The 22,376-nt window shown below is 40.9% G+C and overlaps 2 protein-coding genes and 1 long non-coding RNA gene across 7 annotated transcripts; 1 reads left to right on the top strand and 2 right to left on the bottom strand.

The window, feature by feature from the left end:
- Positions 1-1,144: 1,144 nt before the first annotated feature.
- On the bottom strand, positions 1,145-12,869 carry LOC124337610 (G1/S-specific cyclin-D2-like). The gene is made up of 4 exons (XM_046791658.1): positions 12,455-12,869; positions 11,937-12,158; positions 7,495-7,723; positions 1,145-2,372 (listed from the first exon to the last, which is right to left on the bottom strand). Exons 1-4 carry the CDS (start codon positions 12,674-12,676, stop codon positions 1,990-1,992), a joined length of 1,056 nt encoding a protein of 351 aa, XP_046647614.1. The 5' UTR covers positions 12,677-12,869; the 3' UTR covers positions 1,145-1,989.
- Positions 12,870-13,590: 721 nt separating this feature from the next.
- Positions 13,591-22,013, bottom strand: LOC124337625. 5 transcript variants are annotated; one of them, XR_006917461.1, is made up of 7 exons: positions 21,910-22,013; positions 21,729-21,806; positions 19,207-19,438; positions 16,763-16,928; positions 16,481-16,637; positions 14,110-14,351; positions 13,591-13,937 (listed from the first exon to the last, which is right to left on the bottom strand). It is a non-coding gene; the product is annotated as an uncharacterized LOC124337625 (long non-coding RNA). The 5 variants fall into 5 exon arrangements; XR_006917464.1 differs by lacking the exon at positions 14,110-14,351; XR_006917460.1 differs by lacking the exon at positions 13,591-13,937 and having other exon boundaries at positions 13,949-14,351.
- LOC124337617 lies at positions 21,319-22,274 on the top strand. Its single transcript, XM_046791665.1, has 2 exons — positions 21,319-21,997; positions 22,069-22,274. The coding sequence occupies exons 1-2, from the start codon at positions 21,590-21,592 to the stop codon at positions 22,141-22,143; spliced, it is 483 nt and encodes a 160-aa protein (XP_046647621.1). The 5' UTR covers positions 21,319-21,589; the 3' UTR covers positions 22,144-22,274.
- The last annotated feature ends 102 nt before the right edge of the window (positions 22,275-22,376 follow it).

The following is a 22,376-nucleotide window of genomic DNA, read 5'->3' as shown; positions in this document are numbered from 1 at the left end:
CCATTATATTGTTTACGGTCACGATAGGCTGACGATGGCGTGAAGAATTTGACACAACGGCTCAATCCCGCCGTCTGATGATTTTTCATTGAAATAACCGCCTCTGGTGGGTCCCTCCATCAGTCCTTGTGAAGGAAAACAATTGACAGCTGTGAATGGGCTTTCGACCAAAACCGTTGCGCTTTATTTTCTCCATTTTGCTTGGACGATTTTGATTCTCGAGCAGCTCCGCGGATCATTTCGACTATAAGAATAAGGCGAAAAGAGAGTGGGGGTGTCAGCAGAGATTTCCAGTTCTATCATTTACCATTTCATTCTTCGCTACAGTAGACAATAAAAACCGAAAAAAAGGCATTAAAAAAGATGGAAAATAATAAAAACAGGTCGACAATATTTTTTGGGGAAAAAAGGAAAATATACATCAAAAAGGAAATAAAAAAATAGTCACCAGGAGGTCTTGAGACAAAAAGAGTAAAAACATTGCCGACAAAATATAACGCTCATCCTTGGTATACATGTGCACATATTTCTTAAAATATAGCTTATTTCTCTTTAATGTCTGGATGCTTTATATCCCCTCTGGTTTAGTAGAGCACAAACTGCGTGATGGATGAACCCGTACACTTTTTTTGAATGAAAATGTTGGAATATCTCTCCTGGAAAAAAATCTAACGGAATGTTGTCGTTTGTTCTTATTCTGAACGAAATAAAGAAACAAGGAAAACCGTTCATATTTTTTGTGGAAAAATTTTGATTTGTGTATTTACAACAACTTTTGTTTTGTTTTTTTGTTGGTTTTTTTAACTTTTTTTCTTCTTCTTCATAATAGAGAAAAACACGCATTGGGGCCACAGTGTGTTCCATTACAAAATGATATGACACGTTTCCCCCCTATTTTTTTGAATAAATTTACTGCGATGAATAAATTGAACATTGGAACAAATGGGGCGCAGCAGTGGATAAAAAAACGGATTAAAATAATAAAAAAAAGTGAAATAAAATTAGGCGGTTTGACAAACAAAATGATTCGATATTAATCATCGGGACAGGGAAGGGAAATCATGAGGTTTTTAAAAAAGAAAACACATTTTTTGTTCTTTTTCTACGTTCTTTCACGGCTTGGTACACATAAAATAATTGGGAGTTTGCGGTGTAGGTTTGCTGTGTAGTGATGACGAATCGACTAGACATGGGGTAAAAAAAAACTTAGAAACTACTTGAAATTGACGTGTGGTTTGATAAGTGGAGGGGCGACGAGGTATTTTGTTTGTTTTTCTTCAACAGAGTTTTTTTTTTAAACTTATGACAGAGAAACCAGCTTGGGGGCAGTGGAGACGGGATGTGTGTCTATAAATGGTTATATACGGAAAAAAGGAAATCAATCAAACATCAGCAGTAAAAGGAGAAATAAAACGTTAAGGGGGCACACTCTCGAAGCACTGTTTGAACTGTTTTGGGAATTACATTGTAAACATTTTATTTGGAGGGGTAAGGATTATTCGGGTGGGATTCACTTTTTTAAAATTCTATGGCAAAAAAAAATATTTTTTTTTGTTTGGTTTTTATCTTTTTTTATTTTTATTTTATTAAAAAAATTCCAGTTTAAATACTATTCTTCCTTAAAATTAATTTTAAAAAAATTAAAAAAAAGCTTATTATTATATCTGTACATGACACTTTTGAGCCATAAACGTTTTTGTGTGATATAGGATATTTTAATTTTTTTTGTGTGGTTATTTCAATACTTTTTTTTCTAATAATAATTAAAAAAAGAAACTAGGAATTTAAATTTAATTAAAATGAACGGCTCATCAGGTAATACTGTCTCAGTCGTCGGACAAAGTTTTTGTTGTGTCTTTCATCCTCTATTTTTTTTTAAATTGAATTATTATTTAAGTATTCAGGTGTTTTTGTTTTGGGGAGTAGAGAGTTGGGGTTGTTGTGATGAAGATTTAGCGTTTCGTGTTGTGTCCTGCGTAATGGATCATTTTAAAAGTGGATATCCTGGATGTCGGTGGGGGTTTCCGGCTGAACGTCCAATTCCCAACTACTCGTCGCCGTCTGCATTTTACTGTTTTTTACGTGAGGAAGTTGTTGTTGTTGCTGCTGCTGCTGTTGTTGCTGTTGTTGTTGGAGGTGGTGGTCTTGTTGTTGCTGTTGAACAGAGGCCAACTGGGCGGCCATGAGGGATTCGACAGTCCGGACCAAGCTGGCTAACTGATGAGCATCGGTGGCCACCAAATCGGCTAGGAGACGCTCCTCGCACGATGGGTCGATGGTTGACGAAGAGGTCGTGAGACCCAGTCGGTTGATGGCCGCCGAAATAGAAGCCGCAGCGATCAAAGACGGGCGTACTCTCATGTAATCCGTTTCTAAATAAAGAAAAGAAAGAGAAAATCCAGTTAAAAAATTGGAAACAGATTGAACCGAATAAATCCAGTCTCTTTTTTTCTTCTTATTTCAAAATCTATAAAGAAAAAAAATAAGGGGGGAAGGATGTCATACATCCGATCTGGTTGCGCAAAAGAATACAAAAGGGGGGGGGGAAAGGAAGTAAAAGAAAAATGTCTATAGTGGTTTTGATATTCCTTTTGATCTTCCAATATAATACTACGTCTACTACTACTACTATGACAGCTGTTGCGAGACGGAATATATACCGGAAGGTTTTCTGGCCTTTTAAAAATGGCCGTCTAACACACGGGAGTGGCTGATCTCGTTTCTTTTGCCAAGCCACTGCCAAGCATTTTAAACACACGAAAAGAAAAGAAAGAAAAGAAAGAAAGAAGAAGCTTGTATAACCCATGGCCCCATCTACACCCTATAGCTGCAATACAATGGAAAGCGGCTCCAGCAGCCAGCCAGCCCAGGAGAGGATCCAGGTGCAACCCAAGTTTCCGCTATGTGTGTGTGTGTTGTGGGTGTTATGGGCGCGTGTGTGGATGGATGGATGGATGAGGGGGGACCTTTAAAAATGGCGACACATCCCCTCACTGTCGCCTTATAGACACAATTTTGATGTTATTTTTCTGTATGTGTTGGATTTGATTAGATCCGAGGGTGGGGGGAATTGTAAGAGGAGGGGTATTTTTATGAACGAGCAGCGCACACGCTTGCACCCAGGTGTCGGTTTGGAAGCCAATAGAAAACGCACGTCACATCAGAGCAGACGGACAGAGAGGCAGGTGAGAGGCTGATGAATAATTATCATCATGTCATTTCAATTGTTTAATAAATGAAAAAATGGAAGTAATCACTTCATTCGAGTCCAGCAAAACAAAAACAAACAGACTTTCAAAAAAGTTAATTTATTCTCTTTGTTTTTTCTTGACCCAAAAAAAACCCAAACAAGAACCTTCAAATAATAATAAAACAAAACGAGTTGAATCCGCTACTGATTTTGTTTTGTTTTGTTTCCCTTTCTGCGTCTAAATAATTAAGAAATGAAAAGTTTTCTGGAAAAAGAGTTCAACGCACGTCTGACTCGCCATCCACTTTGATCCGGAAACGACCGGGAAGAAAAAATAAAGAAACAAACACGCACTTCCCTATTCAAAAATATTCAAATTCCCTTTCACAAAACTTTGTGTTTCAGCGCGGCTTTTGTGTTTAAAAAAAAAAGAGTTGTTTGAAAATTTACTCATTTAAGAAAATGAGGGTTTTTTAATGGAAATTCTTGTGAAGAGTTAATAGTTTCTGGCTTCCTTTTCGAGATTGCCTTTTTTTTTTCTTCTTTCCTTTCCTCCTCGAGGGATAAAACACCACCAGCACAGTCGTTTTATTTTTTAATTTAGAGAAAGGAAAGGTTACACGACACCAAAGGGCGAGTTACGACATGCGCTCGACTTTAACAAGATATAAATACGTTTTTTTTTCTTCTTCTTCTAGCTTCCAAGACGATACGGAACCCTTGGCGGTCGAGGGTAAAGAGACAGGGACCAGATGGGTAGCGAGCGTAGCTGAATTTTCCATTTCGGGTGTTTTTGAATGGGATCTTGACCTTCTTTTCCCCAACTTGGGTAATATTTATATGGACTAGAAAAAAGAAATCGGACCGGAAACCTTGAAGTCAACTAAATTCCAGTTGCTCCAACCAAAGAATAATAATAATAATAAAAAATATAAAAAGTACTACCCACTTTTTGAAAGGTAATAATAATTGAGCAGCTAGAAGAAAAACCAACTTTCATCGGACCCCGTCCTGATTTTCATCTTCAACATTCAAATCAATTTCCCAATCACAAAAGCCAGCGAGTTTTTCTATTTTAAAACCACCAGAGGCTAAACCTAAACCAAGTCTGATTAGATCAAAGAGTCTCAGATTGCACCTTGTCGCCGTTGGCCGTCATCACATCTGCCGCAAATAGAAACACAATTTGAGCGCAAAAGAGCCAAAGCGGCACGTGCCCCACTTTTCTCTCCTTGAAAAACGAGTATTATTTTCTTACGAGATATTGTCGATTGTGTTACCGTGAATAAAAAAGGTGACCACCTTCATCTTCCCCTAGCCGTCCAGGTGTTGCGTCAACGGACGCCATTGTCGTCACTTCCCCCCTTTCCCAAGAAAAACAAGACGACGTCTGCAAAAGTGGTTTCTATAGAATCGACGACGACGATGACATCTGCCCCCGGTAAAAATTTTCGTCCTCCTCAAGACGCCCAGTCACCCCATTTTTAAAAAGGATCCGGCGTGCGCATCAGCTGTTTCCTTCCTTTTTTTGGCAAGCCGAAGAAAATTCTCCTTTTGTTAACGACGACGACGCCTGGCGTCGCGGCCGATAACATAATCCCCCAAAACACACAATAGAGAATACACATTTATTCTTCCAAAAAAGAAGGATCGCAAGGAACCCCCCCTCGGGGAGGGCGAGACACAGGATGTGTGTAAGAAAAACGTTACGACACAGAACCCTATTATATAACAAAGCCGGAAGAACAAAATTTCTCTCCCCCCATCTATTTTTTTTTTCTACTTCCCCCTTTTCAATTTTCCTTGTCATCAGAGACACAAGACCACACGATTGAACCAACCCCTTTTCTCTTTTATTCCTCCAACTGATTTTTCTCCTTCCCGAAGATTATTCGTGTCGCAATCAATTGTGTTGACTGGTCTTGTTACTGGTTTGCATCTGCTCTCCGTGTGTGTGAACCGTTGAGAAAACTCGGGAGAGGGTGTGTTTTTGTTCTTTTCTTGACACATTCGTCCCACAACAGATTCTACCCCAATTTTCTTCAAAAGGGGTTTTTTAGATTTGGTGGAAAACCGTTTTTCCTAACTCTCCATCATTTACACAAGAAAACAACAACTGGAAACTGGAACAATTATACAGGCGGCCATGATTGGGGCAAAGTGTCGAAGCCGATATGTACAAGGGAAGAAAAAGGGGGGGCCACCAAAAGTCCAAAACAGAAACCTGCTGAGTTCATTGGGCTCAGAGGAGAAAAAAAATCCTTGGGTCTTCTTCTTCTTATGGTGTACCCCCCCAAAGCATTCCAAAGTTCTCTTTTTTTCTTCTTCTTCCCCCCCTCAAGACCTTCTTCTTTCAACGTCGAGGCCGATCAAAAGAAGAAGATATCCTCCACGAGTTTCACGTTTCTTTTTTTTCTTCTTCTTCTTTCCTTTGGCCTCTTTCCATCTTCTTCTTCTTCTTTTACCACCATCATCATTCCTCTTCTTCTCTTTCTTACCCCCGCCGAACGATGCAACCCAGAAAGAAGAATATCATAATAACAAACGAAAATCCGGATCGTCTTGTTCTCTCTCTCTCTATCTGCAAGGGGGGGAATGATCCAGCATCCTTCGGGACATTTTTCCCGGTCAGACATGTGAGAGAGAGAGAAATTTTTGTTTGGGTTGTTGGAATGTTGAAAGCCAACGGGACGATTGTAAAAATCAGAGAAATATATAGATCCTACAGGCGTGTCATAATGATAATCAAAAGTAAATATAGAAGGCCGTACATTTGAATACAAAGGGAGGAAGAAGAGCCCGCATCTATTGGGAGCATCAAGACATTCCATTGAAACGATCGCGTTCGTTTGTCCGATTGTGGGGAGTGTCTGAGTTGGTCGGCCTTTTGTATTTGATAGGGACCCCCTCATGTTGTTATTATTATCATCAGGCCTACGGTTCTGTAATCATCGAGGCGCTCACAACTTTTTTCTTCCAAGTTTTGTTTTCTTCCATTCACAAAACAACAAGAAAAATAAAAAAATCCCTGGCCAAAAAGATTTTAAAAAAAAACAATGAATGAAAACCACCAGAGGCCTATGTACATCCTCACAGATGGGTCTATAGGGGCTCCTCCTACTTTTTCTTTTCCCCCCACATAGGCCTATTACTTTTCTCGGGGCCATAACATGATCAAGAGACTTGTGTGAGCAAAAAGAATAGGAGGGGGAAGAGAGAGACAAGGCAAATTAGTTGGCTGGAATGTGAGGGACCAAAAAGAAGAAGAAGAAGAAGAGAACAAATAAACAAGTGAAGCAAACTTTCTTGGGAGGGCCCAAGCTCGTATGACCGCGGGAGAAGAAGAAGAAGAAGCGGCGCCTCAACGCTAATGTGGCATTTCCGCCGCTGCTGGGGCCTTCTATCCTACACCTACACAACATCTCTTGACCTCTCTATAGAACCTCACCAAGCGCAAACTTAAAAAAAAAGCGAATTTCTTTTCTTATTATTCGGTTGCGCGTTTGACAGGTGGTGACTGTGTGCGCTCTTATTCAACTTTGTCGGTTGATTGCTTCCATTGCGCAAACAAAAATACAAACAAGAAGAAGAAAAAGACGGTGCATGGGATGTTCTTTTCAGGAAAACCAATTTTTTAAAAGTTTGCGCTTGACCAATCCATTTCAGCTAGACAGATTTTTTCTTTCGAGTTTCGCGCAATTTCTCATCGTTGTAATATTAAAAGCTCATTTGAATATTCAATCTGCCAAAGTCAACACTGAAGGTTGAGAGATGAGCAGAACCCTGAAAACATGATCCCTCACAAAAGTTCTTTTTCGCATGTTATGATCCATCAATACGTATAGACGCACAGACATTTCGTGTGTCTGCCATTACAAAATAAAAATTGAGAGAGGGGGGCCCGAACAGAAACTTTAACTAGAGAGAGGGGGGGATACTTGACTGTATGTGTATAGTACTGCTGGGCTGTGTGGAGGCATCGAATAGCTCCAATGTATAAACATCTGTCCATGTAAAATGGGGGAAGGGGGGGTCTGCTGCGCTATTGGTGCGTGTGTTCCACACGAAACGCTCTTTGAATGGATCGCTTTTTTCATGATTACAATAATAGTAGAGAGAGAGAAGAGGGGAAAAAATAAAAGATGAAACAGCTGCTCGGGCCGGTTCGGCCGGGATCATCTGCTTCGTTCACCGCAGCGTGTGGATATAAATTTCATTCTTTTTAAAATTTTCGCTCGGCAAAAGAACTTTGATTGACCCCCTAACATAAGATGAGATGAGAATAAAAAGTTTGGTATGTTTACCTGTGCAGCAGAGGCTGACGTAGGTGAGAGCGTGAGCGCGGAGAACGGTGGCGCTGTCTCTGACGGATCCCGTCGACTGGAGGACATGACGGCCGCTGCTGTTTGTGACTGGAGAGGAGGAAGATGACGACGACAGATCGAGGCGCTCCATCAGGTGGTCGACAAAGTCAAAGGCCGTCACGCCCGACACGTCCCATCCAAGTTTGCCCAGCAGCAGCATTTCCCAGACCTGTGATTTGTCCAAAAGATGAAATTTATTTGACGGCCAAGACAATGGCAGAAACATTCAGGAGCGACTCTCCAAGAGAATAAAAAACAAAACAAAAAAGGTGGACGGAAAAACAAAAGATAAGACGAAAAGAATCTGACAAGGGCACGACCCAGCGACAACATTTTATGGGGTTTTTTCAAGAGTATCATAATCCAACCGCAGGGTCTCGAGTCAAAACAAAAAGGACCAAAAAACAATCAGGTCGAAATTTATTGTTTCCAGGAGAAATATAAAAACGTCAATTAACCTTCAATCAGGGGCCTTGATGAAACCCCACCGAAATATCTGAAAAGATTCAGTTGTGTTTTGTTTCTCTTTGTTGGTGTGGCTCCTTGACTTTGTTTCTTATCTTATCTGTACGTGTAGTAGTAGTAGTGCGCAGTAAAAAAGTTGAAAAGAGAAAAAAAAGGGCAATTTACGAGACAACCAGAAATGTTTCTTGTAAAGCGGCGAAATTCTTATAAGCCAAAAAGGGGATAATTCCCCCCCGTGTCGGATCTAGACTGATTTATCCCTAAAAGAAAGAAAAACATTTTTCTCTCTGCAGGTATACACATCCAACAGGTTTTTTTTATTTTTTGAATTCAATATAATCAAGTTAAAATGTCACACTTGGTGAGAGTATTGGCGAAGCTAATCGCTTGGGTAATTGGAATAAGAAGAATTTTGTGCCAAGGAGGAGTCGACCAATGACAAAGAAGAGAAAGTTGGATCCATCGGCAGCAGCAGCCCAGTGTAAACAACATTGGGGCATGGATCTGGATGATCTGCATCTCTATGATGGAAGATCCAGCAGGTCATCCAGGGGGGAGAGAGCCGAAAAAGGAAAAGAAAAATGGCCACCATCCATCACGCCGCGAAAAAAGAGAAGAAGAAGAGGGAGGACGGGCCACAACCTCCCCTTGAAGTTGGTTCCAAAATGGAATGTGCCGGCCCAAAGGTTGACCAAAGGGCCCCCCCTTACCAAATGGTGGTGGTCACCTCTCGACTCTCATTCGCTGGAATTTTTTCCTGTATTTTTTCGCCGCTCTTCGTGACTTTGAAAGAAACTTTTCCCTCCTCCTCTTTCGGTGCTTTGAGAGATGATTACACTGCGGGTTTTATTTTTTTCTTCTGACTCGGGTCCCATGATGATAACAACCAGCCAAGGCAAACGTTCAAAACCATTGATTTGCTCGCGTGTGTACCTCTTCTCGCCAAGATATAGGGAAAAAACAAACCCAAATAAATACAAAAAGGAGCGACATCTCTTACTTCTTATACACTAGACCGAAAATCATTTCACCCCTCAGCAGAGCAAGGCCCAATGCCAATCACTAAACCCAAAAAGGTCGGCGTCGGGGGAACTTTTGACAGGTGCGCGCCAATATGTCTGCATACCTGTTTGTGTGTGTGTGATTTCATCACTGGAGCCTTTCTATCACTGCGTTGCTGCTTTTAAAAATAAACGTTATGATGTCCACCAAAGTCTCACACGTTTATTTCATGAAAAATCATTTTCCCCTGGTCCACTAAAAAGGTTTTTCTTCGTCCCTTGGTGCCGACAAGAAAATGCGTATAAATTTTTTGGGGGGTTTCTACCCCCCGACCGAGCGGCTCATTAGACCCAATTTCCAATTCGTAAGACCCCCTCCATTTTGTGCTTGGACCATCTTTCAACGAGCCTCACGTCGAGAGCCAGTCGACAACTTTCGAAATGAAATTATAACACAGCAGGCATCGATTACGTGTGGGAAAGAAAGGGAATTCGTCAGGATCTTCTTCTGTCTAAAAGGAAGGAAAAAAGAATTCTTTTTTTACGACAAATGACCCCAAAGTGACTGGACGGAATGTTGAAACACAAATTCCTTCTAACCCCCCTCTACTTCTTCTTTCGAGATATTTATGACGACTGCAGAACCTAACGGATTAAAAGGTCGGCGCAAGAGGCACAAGTAAGAAAAACAGGTAGGAAAACAAAATTCTGCACGTGACATCCGTATCCTTCCATTCCGCCAGCTCCTTGATCCATGAATGATGATTGTATAACTCTTTCATGTTATCGAGGGGGTTGACACACACAAACACCTATTCACCTCCAGTCGAGGAGTAATGATCCGCGTTCTAACCCTTTTTTTCCTGCTTACATGTACAAAAACATTCCAACTACAAGCTAACTGTACTACTACTTACTATTACACTTGACCAAAACAAATATGCGGAGAAAATGTTGGGGCTCCAGCCGGAACTGATCGTTTGCTTCATCATTTCCCGTCTTATTTTTCTTCTTCAGCATCTCTCTAGTGAAGTGTGTGTGTATATAATACCACCATCTTTTTCTTTATTCTCCCCCCTCCAACAACACACGAGTTGACACGTCAAGGAGGCACGCAGAAAGAGAGAGTCTCTCCTACAAGGAGAGGGGAGAGCCCCATGTCAAAGAGATAATTTGAACGAAGAAGTCTCAGATATCTGGGGCCTGTTGTTGTTGTTTGCCCAGGGTCTTTTCTGCCAGTGTGTAATTCAAAGCTTCTTTTCTCCGCTTGAGAAAAGACCAGAGGATAAAGAAGAAGAAGAGGGTCATCCATTGAACAAACATCGGCGGAAGTTGCTCCTCCATTTCCTCTGCTCTTGTTTTGCACAAATTCACACACACAAGACCGGAATCACTACAACTATTATTTTTAAGGAAATTGAAAAATATTCGCTTTTTTAAAAATAAACTATCGTAAAAATAAAAACGGCGACGATGATGACGGGCATTGTGAGTGGCCGTGTGTTATGGTCAAGCACGCCGCTGACACATTTCTTTGCCCAGAAAAAAAGGAAGTCGTCACTCGAACCTTTTTTCTTTCTAGTTATATTAGACGTTTAACTACTGCCGCCGTCGCCGCCCTGAAATAAATCGGCGCCTGTGTTTCTTTTCCCAAAGCCCATCAAAGTTTTACACACCAGTCGGGGGCTATATCCGTTTTGTGTGTGTTCAAAAATAAAAAAAAAAGTAAAAAGTTTTTCTTTTTATTAGCCCTTTTTAACCTCTCCGACCTTTAACACTCGAAGAAGAAGAAAGTGGGTGGGAACTTTTTTGTTTTGTTTCTAAGTATACAGAGACCCTGGGTCAACTCCCTCTTCTCCGTTAAAAGAAAAGGAAGAAAAATATAACCAATAAAAATATACTTTTATATATACTATATATATATATATATAAATAAAATAAGTATCCCCAAGAAAAAGGAATACAAGGGGGGCAATTGTTTAAACTGAGAGAGCGACATTCCGTTGGCTCCTTAAGATTTCTTGGTTATATTATTTGTGTACAGTGTGTGTGTGTGTGTCCGCTCTAACAAAGAGAGAAGCTAGTAGGGGCCCCACAGTGGATAAACAAACCTGTTACTTTTCTCCGCGCTTAAAGCCTCTGGTCCTCCTTGGGTCAAGGAGTCAACACACACACAGAGCTCGCAAACATAACCATTTTTCTCACATGAATATATTTTTAAGAAAGAAAGAAAGAAGAGAGGCTTTCTTGTGAATGACCATCAGGGGCCGCCTCCCACTCTACTTTGATGATCAAGCCCGGCTCCCCCCCCCCCCCCTCTACCCAACAACAACCGGATGGTTAGAGTTCTGTGTGTCCATTTCGGCAACTTTTTAGAGGTCACAAGAACGTTTTTTTAAATAATTTTGAAAGAAAGAAAACGTTGCCGAAACGTGTCATTTTCTTTTTTTTGACACATGGAAAAAATGAAGACCTCCCCTTAACTCCCCCCTCAAAGAGTGACAAGTATTATATTTTTGAATGTGTGTGTGTTTTTTCTTCCTACTACCCCATTATGTCTGGGACCGTGAAAAAGGTCAAGTGACAGGTCGCCTTTTCGACACCTCCCTTTCATCACCATCGAGTCATTCATTCACTAACAAACAAAAAGTTTTTATAAAAATGTCTCCCATGAAGAAGAAAGAAAAATTAAAAAATCTTCCTGGTTGCCGGGTGGTCACGTGGACTTGAAAGTAATTGTTATCAGGTGGGGGTCGGCCCACACAAGTTTATAGTGCAACACACACGTGACGTGTAAAAGAAAAAATGTGTGAACGTCATAAAGATAAAACCAAAAAATCAACAGATAGATTTGAGAGCAAATAATCAACAATTCCTAGTATTGACAGAAATAAATAATGGCTAGAATTTACTGACCCTGATCTGAGCTGGCGTGACGCTGTAATCGGTGTAGTAGACGAGTAGATCGACACCAATGGGCCGGCACTGACGCAACTTGCTGGCCGTTAGTAGACAGACACAGCCGAGTAGTTGCAGTTGGCATCGTTGAAGAACGGCCGCTTCTAAAGCCAAGAAACGATCCAGCAAGTTGACAGCCAATGGGAAAACCTGTTCCTCGCAGTTTTGCTCCTCAGTCACCTGTTGTTATCATATGTCAGTTCAATGAATTTGAGTTTCTTTTCTTTTCTTAGAATATACACACTCGAAAGTGCAATTGCCTTTTTTATTTTTTTAAAAAAGGTCTTAAACCAGGGGGTGGGTGAGCAAAAAGAAAGATGGCCTCCCACCCACCAAAAAAAGGTCACTACACTCTTAAGGATTTAAAGGGCGAAGACTTTTCCATAGAAACAAGGTCAAAGAAAACCTTGGAAAAGTCATCAACTTTTGTTTAATTCTACTTTCGTGGAAATTCAATTGGAATAGGGGGCAATTACCTCGAGCATCCAGGTAGTGACGACACGACGCATGTAGGGCTGCAATTCAGAGGTGCTGGTCGGTGCGAAATAATCGCTGGATGGAACGGAAAACATTTCCAATCTGAGCAATTGTTGCAAAACTCGTCGATCCGTCATAATGGCAGGATCTCTGGCAGCCACCGGCATCACTTCCGGACACGCATCCGCGCACAACAGCAATTCATTCGACATCATCGACATTCTTCTGAGTGTGTTTAGTTATTGAGAGAGATTGTGTAAAAATTCGATTGATAAAATTGGCACCGATTGATAATAATCCGAATCAAAATGTTTTCGTCAATGTTTAGTCTCTTTAAATTGAAATGGTTCACACACACGGAGCACAACAACTGAACGACCCGTTCGACGTACGAGTCCAGACACAACTGGGATAACCACGACCACGTTTTTAGAACCTATCCCCCCCGACCCAATACTTATTTTTTCGTCCCCCCCCCTCCTTCCACCTCTCCTAGGTTTCACAGATGGTGTCGCTAGTACCGCCAACTTCCGCTAGGAGCATAGCCCCCTCCCAGAAACCCCCACAGGTCTTTTTTTTTTAACTACCACCCAACTCTCTCTAGATAGATATTCCTTATCCCATTTTTTGGCTAAAGTGCAATCAGTCGGCGGCAATCTCGTGAAAATTTCTTGAATATTTTAAAAATAAAAAATAAATTGTTGAAATTGAATAAGGTATACGTGTAAACATAACTCGATGACGGGAAAATACTATTCGTCCAGGAAGGCGTGAAGACCCGAAAGAGTCTCTATTGAAATAAGTCAAATTCCGATCTCTACTACTACGACTACTATCAAATAGTTTGTAGAAGCCGTGTGTTAAAGGCTCTCCGACTCCAATCTCAATAAATTTCCAAATTCCCCTGAAAAAAGACGACACAAAAACCACGTGGGTTATTTCAAAACCCCTCGAGCACTTATTGCGTGGGGGGGCCGCCGGCCGCCCTGTTGCGTTCGCCTGATGGACGGTGACAGCTCGTATCGTTATCGCATAACACGTAAGACTACTCTATACCGTTTACGTTACTAAGTAGTAGGAGACACTTTTATAAATTTATTTTTTTCCTTTTTTAAAAAGAAAAAGGGTGGGAAATAGTCATGGGATGAAAATTTTCATTTTAAAAATTTTTAAATTCAATCGACTGGAAATATCCAGCCGGAGAAATCCTTTTTCTGTTATGAGGTCAAGGTGTGTCCAGTACCGTAATGATCATCATCGTCGTCATTGCTGTGAGCCTTCATGTTCCAATCATCAAGAAAAATATAGAGTTAACTGGTTAGATAGGGTCTACACGGTTCTAACTGGATGAAGAGATTACATTTAACGATAGACATACAATAATCCCCCCTGTGCTGGGAAGAGACGGTGTGCATCACGAGACGATTTTCACGACGGGGTTTATTTGTTCCAGCGGTCGGCGTTCCTTTCGCTCCGGGAATCCTGTGAAAGAACGGGACCACACAAACAAAACAACAAATCGGTTCGTGTTTTACTTCCAGAAAGGAATTTACAAGAGTATGAAATGACGATGAGATAAAAAGACAACAGCAACAACCGAAAATCAAAAGGGATGATGAATGAGGATGGCCTATTAGTCGAGCGTCGATGTCACCTTCTATAGTTGGAAATTCCCGTTACATGTTCCAGATTTTTACAGTTGGACGACGGATCGAGTTCACCGTTTATGTTGACAGGGGATAAAAAGAAAAAACGTTACGAGTGTCAATCAAAAGTTGAGCTCCTTTTTACGTGACATATTATAGTAGCGCGTCGTTTTTCTCTGCTTGAAATCCCCCTTTTTATGATAGATTTCATTTCCCGGATGCAATCGGAATCCTCGGCTGGATCAGATTCCTAGTAAATAACAACACACACATAAAAATATATATATATCTCCGAAAAGCCAGCAGCAGCAGCAGCAGTCCATAAAGAGAAAAGTTATCCATACAAGTTTTTGACCGCGCCGCGTTTTATATTTTCCAGCGGAACATGTACACAATAGGTCGGGCCGCCCCTCCGAATGAACGTTGGGTGAGAACCTTTTTTCTCCCGTCTTCTTCTAGTATTTCATTTTCTTCTTTATTTTATTTTATTCCAGATTTTTTCCCCATGTTGTTGTGATGCTTCCCCCCTCGGCTTTTATTGTGCCCGCCATCGGAAAAATCAATAATTCCGATACAAATATATTTATATAATGTATATCATCATATACGCCGCGACGCTGCTTTATTCTATTCGCTATAGGCAGCAGCGTCGACGTCGATCGTGTTGGTCGACGAATGTTTTTTTTCCATTTCCCAGGAGGGGTCCGATGTGAAGTTATTCAATAGCGCCTGCGCCCATTTCAATAGAAAAATATCTATGGCCTACATATACGTATACCCTATGCACTTTTTCCTTTAGCTGTGACTTTACTGTGTGATGGCCATTCAATCGCGCAATCACAAAACATAAAAGATGTATAAATGGCGTCGGCAGTAGAGAGGCCGGACAATGTTCTACCGCAGCGTCCAAATGATTTTGAAAACAATTTTTGGGTTGGATTATATTCAATCGATGGGAAAATCATTTCCCCCCTCTTCTTCGTGTAAATAAATCTCTCTGTCTGGTCGACGTGAAACTATACATGGGCGCGCCTGTCGCAGCTTTTCCAACCGCAAAAACGGAATTTCAGATTTTTCCCCTAGAAATAGTATATGTTATAGTCAACCGTGCAAGTTCCACCATATGGGTTCGTGACGGTCCATCACCGTCGCCAAAAAACCCCTCCCCTAGTTTTGGGCCGACTTGAAATGACAAATTTCCTTAAACGATAATTTATTTCAAGTTTAAACCACAAAATTAAAAAACTTCGTGGGGTTCTTCCGTCTGGTCGAACTCGAATCGTACGTACTAAATTTGACGGTAACATATGCGCTGGAGAATTTCAATTGCTAATATTCATTCTTTAGATAGCTCTCCCATCTTCTCGTGTGTGCACGCTTTGATTGAGATGCGCTATATCATCGTATAATGCACATAACGAGGCTTTTGATTAGTTCAATGAGCGACTTGAAAGAACTTGAAAGCTTCTCTCTTCATGTGTGAAGCTGCACTTTAACAAGACTCTACTGCTACCCCTTTTCGATTTTTTTATTAAAACTGCTATAGTACCAGCTAGTTATCTACGGTCTACTTTCCACGAGTCTATACACACACACCTATTGAATTTAATAATAAAAAAAAACTATAGGGAGATTGTGCTCTATAACATTAAAAGGGGTGAATAAATAATAATGGCAAGAAGAAGAATAATAAGAAAATGGGAATAAATGCTGCCGCATTGTTATAATATATGTAAGAGACTCGAGATAGACGCAATTTATTTTTGGGGTTGAAAAAATAAATCGACTGGTGAAAATTTGTAAGAGGAACGAAGGAAAAAAAAAGGCTGATGTGAAACAATTCCGAAATTGTGTATAGGAACTTGCGCGATAAAATGGTGGAAATAAATAAATAAAAAAAAAAACTCTTTACATAATCGGATCTATCGGGCTGAAAAGTCTCTTGAAAAACTAGGAGGGAGGGAGGGGTGATGGCCAGGTGGTTATATTTACTACTACGACGACGACGACGTCGTAGTAGTAGTAGTAGTAGTACCCACTTTATTTGGAACTGCTGCAATGCTCCCCATTTCCTATTTATACACACACACACATCCAAACGCGACACATACGCGTACATGCACGGGATTTTTTTGTGTGTATGTGTATGAAAATCCCCCCCCTCCTTTCTATAATATAAGAGGGGGTTGGTGGGGGTATTGAGCATTACAGCAGCTGCCACAGCTCCTCCTGCTGCTCCTGTGTGTGTACAATAATGTCTGCATGCTGGGGGGATAGAGTAGAGACACCGGGACCGGCAGGCAGGGTCCATCATCAAAAGACTTTCTCCCTTATACTATATATTATTACATTTAGAAAGAAAAAGGAGCTTCGATATACTTGATCCGAGTCTTCTCTCTGCTCCTTCTTGTACTTCTTCTTCTTAGGCTGTTTTTTGTGTGTGTATTGGCCCTCAATGGGTCGCGCGGGTTGTAGCTGGTTCCATATTGAATTATGTCCTCATACGGGTCTGTGAAAAGGACATTTTGTCGCAGGACTAAAAACAGACGACACACCAAAATAAAGAGGAAGATCTGGTTATAGTAGGAGAGGGTTGAATTTATATAACAGCAGCAGTTCCATTATTATTATTATTATTATATAAGAGATAAAATATTTTACCCGAGTTTTTCGAAACAGCTGAAACTTCCAAGGGGGGTAAGATTATTGATGCTTGGCTAACTGGAAAAAGAAACGGACACCATGGAGCAGCAAGACGTCGTCGTCGTTGGTCCTCGCCACGAGACGTATCCCATCTAAAATTACGTCACTCCCCGAACTAGACTCTCTAACAGACAGAATAACGAAGGATTAGATGGATGAGTTGAGACAACTACACAATCTGGACTACAGCATGTACCTCTATATAGTCCTAAAAAAATAATAAAATGATAAACCTGATACCTGTTATTCTGCTCCGATTTCTTAGCCTATATAAAGTAACCTGACTTGCCTATAATGTGCATTTAAAATAAAAAAATTAAAGTCCCCCCCCCCCCCTTTTACACGGGTGGATGACTCGGGCGCACGGCTCCATTTTGATTTTTTAAAAAGAGGTAATAGACTCTGGAAATTCCATTTTTCTCCAGGAATTTTCTAGAAAATTAAATTTAAAGTCGTGAAAATAGTTCCCATGGCTATTAAAAACCTCCTATATCGATAGGATATTATCCAGCCTATGTTACCTGATCTAGATAATAACATGTGTAGTATATGTAAACTATACTATTACAATTTTTTCGATCGGGAAAATCTATATGATGACGCCTCCTCCACGGCCTATATTCAGCCCCCCTTTGAGACTCTGAATGGAGTAAAAAGTGAAATAGATAAAGCAAGAGAGTGATGATCATTATTACAGGAGACCTAAAAGCCACACACATAGGAGGGTACATTGCACAATAGGAGGTGGAATGGGGTAAAAAGGGGTTCAAGAGGTTCTCTATTCTCTTCACCCTTTTCTTTCTTCTATTTTCACCTATGTGGTTCACATTGCGAAACACAAGGCTCTTCTCTCGCAACTCGTTTATCAACGGTGCCGACTATGTTGTGTGTGTGTAGTATACGTGGGTCGGGAGGTCAATTTCCGTTCCCACCATTCCATCATAGTGAAAGTCCTTTGGACTATTACTACTAAACTACTACGTGATGTCATTTCCATTCAATTGACGAATCATCCCGTGAGAAGGGGTTCTTCACGTCACTCCAATGAAATGCCACCGCACGACAAAAATTGTTCGCCATTCATCCACTTTATACGTGGACGACGCTGTTGAGGTAAATGGCGTGTTTTGGGGGGATAACGATACGCTCCATCAAAGCAAATAGTAGTTGACAAGTGGCTTTTTTCTTTTTGTTGTGTGGACAAAACTATTATTCCAATTGTTTCACTGACAGGAAGTTCCTAGTTGGGTAAAAAAAAAACGGGGGGTCAGGATCTTTCCGGATGTGCTTCTCCCTTTTGCTCCAGACTCTTCCGGATTTCATTTCCTTCGCTTAACAAGAGGTCTCCTTATGTCTTTCAAGACGATCTCATTTCGGCGTGCGACAAAAGGCGCGGTAACAGCAGAGTCTCATTATCCATTTGAAATATTCATTATTCCGATCAAAACTGATTACAATTGCATCAGAATTAAAATTTAGAAAAAAAATTGTCAATATAAGGGGATGAGGCAAAACTCCCAGGGCCATTGTAAGTTTGTTTGTCAAATGGAAAGTGAATGACAGGCACAAATAAATTTCCAAACGATCGACTCCGCGATTCCCCCCCAGCCAGCTCTAGTATACTTATCAATATTCACTCACCTGATTAGCGCCCGGTGCTCTATAGGACTAACACAAAAAATATGCCTGGAAAAATAGAAGGAGCGAAAAATACTACCCTGGGCACAAAAACTTACATAATCAACCCCTACCCTTCTTCGTTGTCTATTGGAACCCCCCAGAGTTTATACATGCAACCCCTCTTACTGTACCGAAAGCAGCCCACCAACAAAATAAAAAAAATCCTTCTCAGCCCAGCAGCTCTGAAAATAGAAGAAGAAGAAGAGTCTTATAAATAATAGACTTAAAAAAAAATAAGGAAGGGGAGGTCCCATAGTGAGAGAGAGGGGGTCCAGCTCTCTGCTGTTTGACACAACACAATGCGACGTCTAAAAATTGTGAAACTGCAAGAGCAAAAAAAAAATATAACGCGGTGAGTATATAGTAGAATTGCTCCACATCATCTCTCTCCCCCCTATAGTCCATTTTCTATCTATAACATGGCCCCATGTTTCCCATTACACACAGGAGAAAGAACATCATCCAGCCCTTGTGTGTACGTCCCCGTCTTTAAATAAGAAAAAAAAAAAAAAGGTTACGGCAAAACCTATCCAGCACATTTCCCATGGTTTAAAAAAAGGACCCTATATAGGAGAGACCAACTTGTGTTGCGTTTGATACCGGCTGCCCCGCCGAGCTGCTGACACAAACACCAAGGCCAAAACTTGTGACTACGTCACGGGCTGCAGCTCCTTGAATCAAACTATTATGCCCTCCTCGTCTATATCTAAACACTTAATTACCTTATATTCTTCTCCTGAGCGCATAATTTATGCGCCGCAAATGTTTCACAAGAAGAGCGATGGGACGAAAATATCATTCACGACACTTTTCGTCAGATAAGAAATTCTTTTCTTCAAATTTCAGGTCGCCGCTCGGCAATCATTTGGGCTCCTATTTCCTTGTCGTAAGTGTTTTCCCTTCTTGTCACTGATGAGCCTGTCCAGATGTCAAGACGCAGCGGAATTTCTTCTCCTAAAGAAATCAAGAAAAAAGGAGCATCAGGTATACTATATCTTTGACGGAAGAAAAACAAGCTATTGTTATAGTTACACACACATCAATAAATATCAAATAAATATATTAGACTAAAAGAGAGAGACTTTGGCACGACAATTTATATCTGCTGGAAAAGCGGCGGCGGCGGCGGTGTCTCCGCCCGAGTTTCGCCAGGAGGAGCAACATCAGGGGTCTAGGCAATGGGACGGCGACGATGAAAACCTTCTTGGAGAGATTTCTCAGGTAAAAAAGAAGACGACTGGGCACACACACACACACACTGGCCGATGGAATTCTCTTTTCCTCAAGAGATCAGAAGCTGAGATGAGGAGGGGGCCAACACATGCAGACGGGAATCTTCTTGTAGCGAAAAATAAGGTTCTCCTCTTTTGTTGTGTCTGTGTTTCTTATAGATGGAAGGACGAGAAAAGAACCTACAAGGGAAAGAACACACGAGATGAGAGTCTCTTGCGTCCCGAAGAAGAAGAAGAAGAAGAAGAAAGATATCTTGTGTGTTAGAATGCCAACGAGGAATGCCTGGCCATGTCTTGTCGATATATATTCCCCATTGTATAGTGTGTGTGTATGTTATCTGCTGATGCTATTTTGCTTTTAATTCCTGTGAATCTATATCTTGATGTGAGAGAGTCTTGACGAGGTCCGGCTCCTTTTAAAAATTTTTGTTCTTCCTCTCTAAAGGATCCCACGTGTTCTTGGTTTATTACAAACTCGAGCTGAAAATAATAAGAAGAAATTCCATTCACATGGTTGGATTGACCAGCAGCTGTATTCCAGCGAGATTTTCCTCTTCATCTGGCGCACAATTTGCAACTTAAAAAGTCTGAGATGAAGATGCTGAGCTAAAAGGGGGGATTGGCGAGCAAATTAGGCGAGCTACTTGATCTTTTTTTTCCAACTTTCAGAGTGGGCAATGGCTCTTTTGCTTCATTTCCTAGCTAATTGCCAAGTCAATAAGTAAAGTCTAAAAGTCAGCTTAGAATCCACATGACTAAAACACAAGTGAGTGACATTTTCAGAGGAGAAAGAAAACCCCTCAGCCAATGTAAATGAAAGCAGTCAGCAGCAGCAGGTCACCTATTGTTCTCTGTGAATCAGATTCGGGTCTGATTATATTTCTGGGCCTTTTTCTGACCATAGCCCATTCTTCAGCAGTCAGTCGCATATTTTCGATTGAGAGATTTCCGACTGGAAAAACTGATGATTTCAACCTTTCGATGAAAAATTTCACTTAAAAAAAGACAAAAAAAGTGCCCCCCACTCGCCCCAGAAAAAAAGGAGGCCTAAACGAGAAAATGGAATTGATGTTTTTGAAATAAGAAGAAGAAGGAAAGAGAGAGAAAAAAAAGGGGGAAACCATCTGTGGAGCGCGCTCCCAACGTGGGCGGCTAAAAACGTCAGAAAATTTCTTTCTTCGGCTCCATCAGAGATTTTTTCTTCTTCTTACAGAAAAAAAGATGCTCCGTTTTTTCTTCTTCGTTCCCTTTTACTTTATTTTTTATCTTTTCAACTTGACGCAGATGATCTATCTATCTGTGTATAGGCTCTGTATAAAATATAGTACATTTAGAGTATTGGATAACAGAGGCCGACTGTATGGGGCCGTCGAGCGATATGGTCGAAATCATTGGGTGGGCGCGGTTGATTCGTTCCTTCTTAAACACACCAAGTAAACGAATATCGCAGGTGAAATTCGAGAGTCTGTGAGGGAAGAAAAAAGAAAAAAATCATAAAATTTTACTTGAGCGCTCTCGTTCTCGGCACATTTCACGAGCGGAAAGGAGAAAAAAATCACAACAAAAGGCCCGGCTCCGATGACATCCGGCAGACGAGAGACTAGGGAGAACGGCAACTCTGGCCCAACCCACACACACTCTTCATGGACATTTCTTTTCCCTTCTCTTGCATCTTTTTTTCTTAAACTGGCTTATTCAAGTTATACGTATACATACACTCTTGCTCCTTATGTAACTTCCTCGCTTTGGCATGCAAATCAGTTGTTGCTCGCTCGCCCTCCTCTCTTAACTATATCTAGCTATTATTACGACACGTCCCAACCTTTTTTTTTCTGGGAGGTGTCGCTTCCTGTGCACGAAGAGAGAAAAAAAAATGAGCTTCAACAGACACTCGGTACGTCTTTTCGTTATGCAAAGAAACACCTCGCATCAAATCGCCCCAGGGATCGCCAACTATCGAAAATATGACACAAGGCTGCACCAGGGGAGATATTTGTCAACTGAGGTCTTACCTGAAGAGGAGCAGTCTGGTCTGTTTGGGAAGAAACTGAACGAAAGACAGAGGGCAGCCAGAGAGAAATTCCTGGAAGCTGAAAAAGAATGGGATACAATGGTTAAATGGGATTCTTTGAATGAGGATGAAATTGAGATTGTTAAAGCTCACAAACGAGCAGTTCTGAATGGGCATTTTACCTATGATGACACCAAACTTGGAAAGAAGGTGACTACCAGATTGCGACACTTCCTCAGAGGTTCCTGCTGTGGGAATGGCTGTAGGCATGTATGTGATATTTCTGCTTTAATCTCACATATGTACTGTTGAATAATCTTATATATTGTTTTGTTTTGTAGTGCATTTACAACTATGACAATGTTCCTGAGGAACTTAAAGGTGCCAAGAATTTTAATTCAGCATTTTGGGCATAAGCCATCTGGAAGAATAGATGGGAAGCCAGCCTTTGACTGCGACTTAATAGTGTATCATATTTCTGGGTGTACAGAAAGCATATTTTGAAAAATAAAAGTATGTATGCAAATGCAATGATAAATAATATACAAGTCGTTTGACGATTTTGATTAATTCAAAAACATTTCGAGGTAGTCTGCTAACATTCAGTAGTCTGCTCTTCCCAAATGTCAAGATCATGGCCATCATTGCC

Source organism: Daphnia pulicaria, chromosome 4, assembly GCF_021234035.1.
Source record: "Daphnia pulicaria isolate SC F1-1A chromosome 4, SC_F0-13Bv2, whole genome shotgun sequence".
Taxonomy (NCBI): Eukaryota; Metazoa; Arthropoda; class Branchiopoda; order Diplostraca; family Daphniidae; genus Daphnia; species Daphnia pulicaria.
This window is presented reverse-complemented; position numbering and strand designations above follow the sequence as displayed.

Coding starts and splice junctions, on each gene's coding strand:
- LOC124337617 (XM_046791665.1), top strand. CDS start 21,590: ATGAGCTTCAACAGACACTCGGTACGTCTTTTCGTTATGCAAAGAAAC. Junction 21,998..22,068: donor GTGGGAATGGCTGTAGGCAT/GTATGTGATATT, acceptor TTTGTTTTGTAG/TGCATTTACAACTATGACAA.
- LOC124337610 (XM_046791658.1), bottom strand. CDS start 12,676: ATGTCGATGATGTCGAATGAATTGCTGTTGTGCGCGGATGCGTGTCCG. Junction 12,159..12,454: donor TCACTACCTGGATGCTCGAG/GTAATTGCCCCC, acceptor TGATAACAACAG/GTGACTGAGGAGCAAAACTG. Junction 7,724..11,936: donor TCACGCCAGCTCAGATCAGG/GTCAGTAAATTC, acceptor GACAAATCACAG/GTCTGGGAAATGCTGCTGCT.